This window comes from Mandrillus leucophaeus, unplaced genomic scaffold, assembly GCF_000951045.1.
Source record: "Mandrillus leucophaeus isolate KB7577 unplaced genomic scaffold, Mleu.le_1.0 Scaffold85, whole genome shotgun sequence".
Taxonomy (NCBI): domain Eukaryota; kingdom Metazoa; phylum Chordata; class Mammalia; order Primates; family Cercopithecidae; genus Mandrillus; species Mandrillus leucophaeus.
This window is the reverse complement of record NW_012109252.1, coordinates 3,961,066-3,969,741: the sequence shown is the minus strand read 5'-3', so window position 1 is coordinate 3,969,741 and position 8,676 is coordinate 3,961,066. Positions and strand designations below refer to the sequence as shown.

Sequence of the window (8,676 nt, the reverse complement as noted above, 5' to 3'; positions counted from 1 at the left end):
CTCTGTACCTTTTTGTCTCTTCCTTTTCAGTTTTCCTATTTGGCTTTTATCTGCTGGTCCCTTAAATGGTGATATTTCCTAGGGTTTTTTTTTTTCTTTTCTCTCTTGATTTCCCTCTCTACATATTCTGTGATATTGTTTGTGTGGTTTTGATTAGTATCTAAATGCTCATGATTTTCCTCTCTCTCTCTCCAGTCTAACTCTCTTCTGAACCATGGATCTATATATTTATTCATTCAGTAAATACTTACTGAGCTCCTGTTGTATTCCTGGCATTGTTCAAGGTAATGAAATACAGAACTGAACGAGACATTGCATTTTCTTGGAGGAAAACAGATAATAAACACATTGATCTTTTCAGACAGCCCTTACAACTATGAAGGCAATAGATAATGGCTTAGGCTGGTAGGGGTGGTGTTGAGGCAGCAGAAGGGTGCTGTTTGGACAGGGAGTCAGGGAGCCTTTCTGGGATGTGACATTTTCAGTCAGCATTGTGAACATCTGAGGTGGTTTTTAGCCTCATGCACAGTCTCACTGTGTATGAGAATCATCTGTGGACCTTTAAAAACTACTTAAACTTAGCCTTCACCCCCATATATTCACATTTAACTGGACCAGGATGAGACTAAGCACTTGAATGTTTAAAAAGCTTCCTGTGATGTTCATGCACAGCAGTAGTTGTAAACCACTGACCAAGAGGAGCAGAAATCGAGTCAATGGGAAGAACTAGCATTCGAGGTCTTGCTCTTATCAAATCATGAACTTCATGAAGTCAATCACAAAGTTGCATCATTTTTTAAGTCATAATTTTTATACCTGGAGTCTAGTATTTCAGACTGAACAGGCATGTCCAAAGCTGAAATTAATATCCCTTATCTCTCCTCCCCTAATAAAACCCTGCTGTTCTTTCTGTGTGCCTTATCCCAGAACCAGAAGCTACAAAACAAAATCTAGATAACTTCCTTGATTTCCTCCTCACGTTTCCAGCCAGTCGTCGAGTGCTGTTTGACTCTGTCTCCTAAATGTTTCTGCAGTCTCTGCTCTTCTGTTTCTTCTGCCACTGTACGCTCTCACCTTTTAAAGGCCAACATTCAGAAGCCTCCAGTCCTAACTCCTTTCCTCCAGGTGACCCTCACCCCATACGTTCTCCCAGTGTGATACTGAGTTCTTTGTAAGCCACAAATCTAATTGAATCACTTACCTGCTTACATCCCTTTTTTGGCCCCTCATTGCCCTCAGAATAGTGTCCAGCTCCTCTGACTTGATCAGGCTTTAAATGACTTCTCCATCCTTAATTCTGGCCTGCTCGCTCTCATCTATTGTAAGCTTCAACCAAACTGAACTACTTGGAGTTGCTGAACATGAGTACATTTCATTTTCGGTTGCTCCAAACTTCTGGCAAAGAGAGAATACTTGTTTGGGATTATATTCCTTATTCCACACTCACTGACCCCTGCTTGTTTTTCAGGTATGAGCTTGGATGTCACCTCTGGTAAACCTTTCATGGCATATGCAGTGTTAGGCTAGTAAAACCACCTTTACTTACCCCATTTTATCACTTTAGTACAGTCAAAGTACTATGTTATTGTCACTGTCACTACTGTCCAGCCAACATTTAATTAATGAGCAGCTATTTAAATGTTAAGAACTGTAATCTTTAAAGTTAATGAATAAATGTTCTAAGTGAAAAGAAACTTGTGCATTATATATACTTTTTAACATAAATTAACCTTTTTATAGGAGAACTATGCCATTTTTGGGTCAGGACTGGAGATCTCCTGGATGGAGTTGGATTAAGACAGAAGATGGCTGGAAGAGATGTGAATCCTGTAGTCAGAAACTTGAAAGAGAGAATAACCATTGTAACATCAGTCACAGCATGTAAGTTACAGCTGAGCAGAACCAGTCATTTGACAATTTAGCATGAATGGTCTTACCTATTTTTCAAGTCCCTGCAAAGCTCCATAACTTTTGACACTTGCCCACCCAGAAGGCTGGTGTGAAGAAACAAGTTATTTAGCTAAAAAATGAGGCTAGTAGATTGCCTAATATTCATACATAGATGCTTTTTTCTTTTTTTTTAATTTAAAACATTTAATTCTCACGGTAATCTGGGAGAGAGGTATTATTAACCCCACATTATAGCTGAGGAACCTGAGGAAATTAAAATATACAGTTTTGGTGGCATATATCAGAGATGTAATAATAGTGACTTACACAAGACACATCAGTTTTTCTCCCTTAAAAACCTGAGTTGGCATGATGACTTTGCTCGTAACGTTGTCAAGGGGCCAAGCACAGTCTGTCTTGTTGCTCTGCCATCCCAAGAGTGCGGTCTTACCTGCGTGGTCCAAAACGGTGTGTTTATTACCTGCCACATTTGTGCTTGGGCCGAAGGGTAGACACGCAACCTGTGCTTCAGTGGCACAATCCAAAAGTTACATGCATTGCATTATTGCTCATACCTTATTGGCTAGAGCACTAGTGCAAGGGAGGCTGGGGGTTGTGGCCCAGCCATGTGTCCAGGTAAAAACCAGAGACTGCATGAGCACAGAACCAGGGTAGGTGGGTATAGTATGATGACTGCAGTGCCTACCACAGTAGTGTTTGAGAATTTGGAGGGCTAGGAAGGTGTTGAGATAGCCTCCCTGGAATGTCATGAGTCTAGTCATTTATTGTATATTATTTTACATTTGGGTAATTATCAACTGTGTACTTGGTGGGCCATATGTTTTTCTGACAGAAGTTGAGTAACTTTAGACCAGAGACTGGCTTTTGCAGTATTTGAAGCAGAAATTAATTTTCTATTTTAGTTTTTGTGAGGATAACACATAATATGTTAAACTTATATTGTAGCAGTTCTCTGCCATGCTAAGATTTATTTAATGTTGATAGCTGTAAAACTTATTTAAGACTTGTAATTATGCTGTTGGTATTGCATAATGTTATACAGTTATGAATTTTCTAGGTCATTTTTACTATCTTACAATTTTTATGGCAATTTTTTAAAAATTTAAAGGTGGTTGACTATATCTAGAAATGTTAGGTGTCTCACATTTACACCCAATAGCCACTATTAAATGTGGATTTTAGTATGGGGAGATATATTACAGAATGTCAGTTTAAAAAAAAGCTGTAATGCTTGAAGTACAGTGTTACTGCTGCATCCACAGTAAGGAATTTGTGGGAATTTGTTTTTTCCCTCATGTGTTCTTTTTCCCATCATCTCAAACACATTTTAAATGTCTGAGAATTGTTTTTTTTTTTTTACTCTGCACACATAGAATTGGAGAATACAGTCGAGATATGTTTTCTCTGCATAACTTGCTACCCCTCTGTCTCCCTTTCCCCTTCCCCCAAACTTACCTTCAGATCCACCCCTTTGACCAATGGCTGCTGTTAACACAAGCATCCCTGAGCAAAAAGGCTTTATGACAGCAACCCTGGCTGCCGCCTGTGGGGCACAGTGAGCGAGAACTAGTCAGCACCACCCTTTACCCCACCTAGTTGCTTTGCGGTACTGGGACCCCCGCTTTCCTACTCTGCCGTCTTGTTCATCTTCCTCTGACTTCTGTTCGTTCCTACCAAAATGCAAATCCAAACCTGTGGGTAGAGGCTATTGGTGACCTGAACCTGCAGTAGATATAATCCTTTCTCTGGAAGGAAAAAACATTTAACTTTGAACCTAAAATAGATTTTAAAAAGATAAGAAAGACCATATGTAACCACCATTTAAAATCACTACATAAATGGCCTTCTCTTTCCCCCACACGTCTTTGAGAAACATAGTACTTCTGATTCTTTGATTTAAGGTGGACTTTCTAAACGTAGAAAAAGGACTATAGTAAAAATAATTTAGGTAATCAAGATTCTACCTAACTTTGTTAATTTTCTTTTTTGTGAATGTGCATGAAAATAGAAGGCCTTTAGTATCCTTCTGCTTACTTTTCGACTCATTTTAGTATTAAAAGTTTAGATAACATTGGTGAGAAATTAAGCAATTCAACATGGTTGATCGGGGGGCAGCCAGCCAGTTCATACTCTGAATCCTTGATTAAGCTGCTCTTTCAAACAACATTCATGATATTACTGAGGTTTAAGCATAGTTTGGTGGACAGAGGATTCATCTTGAACCTGACCTAAGGAAGCCTTTTATTAGGCTGTTGATTCAGAATAGACGGTAGGTCGGCTGGGATCCAGATTGAAGAGAGGACAGCCAGTTAAGGGTTTCAGTAGACAGGTGAGAAATGTTGAGTGCTGCCTTTGGTGATGTCTGCACAGCTGGACAGAGGGTCAGGATCAGTAAAAGAGTGAGTCACAGATTGAGTGGATAAGCCAAAAGGGTGGCCCTGAGAAGGACTCTGAAGGTTCAGCTGGGGAAATGTAAGTAAATAATCTGGCTGGGTCTTCTCTCCAGCATGGTGTTGCTGCCACTCAGTTTTATGTTTGACGGCAGAAATTGTATGGTTCCTATAAAGGAAAGATATTGAAGAAGAGTGTCTAAATACTATATATGTTTAAGAATTTCTAACTTTTTCCGTCAGCGTTCAGTGTTATTATGGGCACTGTAATTGCCTATTGTTATTTCAGTATAACTAGAGGCATTGTTGCGGATATATAAGAAGTTGTTCCTTGTCTTTTGTGAAGTTGACATTTGACAAGGGAGTGTGTAGTCAAATGTAACACATTCAGCTCAGTTTTGGCAGAGGTGCTTCTGGGGTCTTTGCATTGAATTTACTAAATCATTTTTATTACATTATTTTTATTTATACCTCATAAAACATTATATTTTCTATTCAAATTTGAATGTCTTAACATTTATTTTGGTAATTTGGTTCTCAGTGGGCTTGGCAATGGGAGCCATCATAAATTTAAGGTTCTACCAAAATTATCTACAACTCTAGTAGTTCCCAGGATATCCCAAGATAATGGAATTCTGTAAAAAGCATTTTTAAATTATGCATCCCCCAAGGAAACAAGATAGAAGAAGCTACATTTTTGGTTCCCTTAGGAGAATGTGAACATAGTCTGTGGTTACCATGAGGGATAGAGAATTCAGGAGATCTTCTAGCCCTTGAAGTATGTACTGGGCTGAAAAGCTACTGTACCTTGGAGAGGAGACATCCTGTATCCATTTAAGTAAATATCCTTGTTAGCACATTGACATTTTCCCCTTAGGATGTTTAGAGTATTGTTACAGGTTTCAGCAAAATTCCAGATGACCTTCCTTATAGCCTTTCTTTAGTGACAGGAAAGAAAAAGAAAATTAATTTCAGTGTTGGACTCAGCAATAACTGTTTCAAGCAGTATTTGTTGTTAGTGCTTCTTAAATTAATGATTTTCTCTGGATCGTAAACTGTTGTCTCTGACTTTAATATTATCTCTTCCCCAAATTTGTGGGTTTTGTCAGTTATAAAGCAACATGTGCTCATTGTAAATGAAAAACACCAAAAAATTCATGTGTCCTGAAGCATAGAACGTGAAGGGTGAAGTTCCCTTTTTCTAGCTCAGATCCTGTTCTGCACAGTCACCCCCTGCATGGTCATGCTCACCAGATGTCAGAGTCTGCAAAGAATTACAGTCATTTTCTCCACCCCAATCCCTGCTGTTGCCTGGTGGTTTCAGTGTCCACCCGTGGGACTCACAGTCTCTGGCCTTGGTACTGTCCTCTTTGTTCCTAGCATCTCCTTCTCTCCTCTTCTCTGTCTCAGCCACCCACTCCCATGGTCCAAACCCATGAATTTGGGCATCCCAGTCCTTAAGCATAATCTTCTCACCTTCCAGATTTTCTGACTACCACCTCAACTGTTGACTTATTTTTTCTATCCTGTCCATCTTTTTTTCATGTCTCCTTTTGTCCAGCTTATATTCCATGATCCATTGTTTCAGTAACACTCTTGCCAATACCCTAAACTCTATCCCAGTCTTTTTTAAAAAAACACACTGAAATGGCATATTCCCAACCCTGAATGAACCAACACATGAGCAGCTAATAAATGTAAGAAAGAAGATTCCAACCAGAGAACACAGCGGGGACATCATCCATTCACTCACTTGCTTTCTCCTGAATTTATTCTCCCATTGCTTGCTCCTCCTTGTTCACCCACTCGTTGATTTGCTCTTTTCACTTGCTCACTCATTTATTCTTCCACTCACTCTGTAAACTGATGTTTCTTGGTCATCTGCTATGTGCCTGTAGGGCCTCCATGCGGCCCACAGCCCCACTGTGTTTGCTTGGTTGGCCTGCTCTACTCCCCTCTGTGTCATCAATATTTCAAACCTCCTTCACTCTCCTCTGATGTTTGGCTCCCTACACACCTCCTTCCCCATCTTTCCAAAACAACCAGATCTCTTGTGTCACCAGGAAATCCAGAGCCATCAGACTTCTTCTCAGAACCTTAAGTTGCTTTAAAATTTTCATCTTTATTAACTTTATCCTGAATCTTTATTTTTTGTCCAGAACACCTGAACAGAGGCTCATTTTTGTTAATTATCTCACAGGGAACAGTAAGTGTGTTGCCCTTTGCCTGTTGATTACTCCCAGGGGTAGAGTCCTGGGTATTTTTCCTACGTGAGGGGTAGTGGCTTTGCTCTGCTCTGGATGGGAAGGACACAGCTTTCCCCCCCTCCAGAAAGGGTTTCCTTAGAAATGGAATGGGCCAGAGTCCTACCTCTACTCCTTTGTTGGCATATAAAATCTACCCAGGAGCCAGGCTTATGTCTCTGGTCTTGTTATTACACATACTGTTACACCTGTTTAGTCCAAATGTATTAAGGATTTACTATGTGCTATGGTGTCAGGATACAGCGATAAATGAAACGTAAAAACCCATGTCTGATGGAGCTTGCATTCTGGTGAAACCGATAGGCAATGGACAAGATGAGTTCCATAGTGTAGCGAGTGTGGTAATATGTGGGAGATAAGAAATGCTAAGGACGGGTGGTGTTGGAGGAAAATCTACAGAGAGTGGCCTCTAAGAAGGCTTCTGTGGAAGGAAACTTAGGCAATGAGAACAGGTTGAATGGATGTCTGAGGGCAGAGCCTCCCCAGCAGGGAAAGAAAAAGTGCAAAGGCCTCAAGGCAGGAGTACATCGTCTGTCATATTCAGGGAGAGCAGGGTTCCAGCATTGAGGAGGGGAGCCCGAAAGCGGGGCCAGTAGGAGACAAGATCCCAGCCTTACTGGGTCCCAGCTGTGAAGTAGCTGTTGTCATGGTAAGGACTAGGGCTTTTCTGAGTGAAGTGGGGAATCAGGGTTTTGAGCAGAGGAGTGATTTGTTCAGGCCTATGCTTTAACAGGATTATTCTGGCTGCTGTGTTAAAAACAGACTTCCAAGAGGCAGGACAGAAGCAAGTGGACCAGTTCTTAAGAGGCTTGGGTTAACCCCCATGGGGAATGATCATGGCTTGGAGAGAAAGGAGGTGGTGGGTGAAGAAGGGCTCAAATCCTTGGTGTATTCTGCAGGTGGAACTGACACATGGAATGTGTATGGTGCACTAAGAGAGTTGAGGGTGAGGCTAACGCTTTGGCCTGAGCAGCTGGAAGGTAGAGTTCCATTAACTGAAATAACCTGTAAATCCGCATTGTCTTGCACAGGGTCCCTGGGTCTGTGCCTAGAAACAGAACTGCAGGGTCACAGGTCATGCACCTCTTTCCCTTTCCAGTGAGGTGGTGTCACCATGTTCTCCTAATGCATTGCATGTTCGTCCTTTTCTGCCACTTGTATTTCCTGAAAGTTGTTCCATGTCAGTGTATGTTGAGTTCCTCATTCATTATAATGATGGCATTTCATTGTTTAGGTATACCATAAATTATTTGTCCAAGCTTCCAGTGACATCATTTTGGCTATTTCCCACTTTTCATTATTTCTTTTTTTTTTTGAGATGGAATCTCGCTGTGTTGCCCAGGCTGGAGTGCAGTGGTGCTATCTCGGCTCACTGCAAGCTCCGCCTCCCAGGTTCATGCCATTCTCCTGCCTCAGCCTCTTGAGTAGCTGGGGCTACAGGCGCCCACCACCACGCCCGGCTAATTTTTTGTATTTTTAGCAGAGACGGGGTTTCACCGTGTTAGCCAGGATGGTCTCAATCTCCTGACCTCGTGATCACCCGCCTCGGCCTCCTAAAGTGCTGGGATTACAGGCGTGAGCCACCGCGCCCGGCCACTTTTCATTATTTCTAATGGTATAGCATGGGTCATCTGTGAATATCCTTTTGCATACTTCTGTGAGTATTTATGAAATCTAAGTTCCTAATAGAATTGTATATTTAAAATTCTAGTATTGCCACATTACTTTCTGTAATTTTGCACGAGTTTATACTCTGAATAGTAGTGTACACAAATTCCCATTACTTCGCACTTCACCCAAGATGTGTGTGTGTCAGTGCAAGTTACACACTGCACAAGGGGAGGGTTTCATCATGAGGGAATAATGGCTGAAATGCATCTGTGTGCCTTGTGTGGCTGCATGTATGTCTTCATCTAAAGATGCTGTCTGTTCCATGCCATCTGCTTTTTGGGGACAGTGCACAAGATGTTTACAGCAGCCTTGTCTTTGTAATTACTTTAGCTAGTTTGGTGGGCGAAAAACATTAGACATTTTATTCCTTTTCTTTTCTTTCTTTCGTTGTTGGTTCTTTTTTTTTTTTTTTTTGGAGGCGGGTAGACTCTCGCTCTGTC

General features: G+C 41.2%; 1 protein-coding gene across 3 annotated transcripts in view; it reads left to right on the top strand.

Moving 5' to 3' along the window:
• Positions 1-1,738: 1,738 nt before the first annotated feature.
• Positions 1,739-8,676, top strand: part of FBXO25 (F-box protein 25) — a 60,900-nt gene continuing 53,962 nt past the window's right edge. For all 3 annotated transcript variants that reach the window (XM_011968603.1, XM_011968605.1, XM_011968604.1), the window contains exon 1: positions 1,739-1,881. In XM_011968603.1, coding sequence (XP_011823993.1) covers positions 1,748-1,881 — 134 coding nt within the window. In that variant the 5' untranslated portion in view covers positions 1,739-1,747. The remainder of the gene's footprint in view (positions 1,882-8,676) is intronic.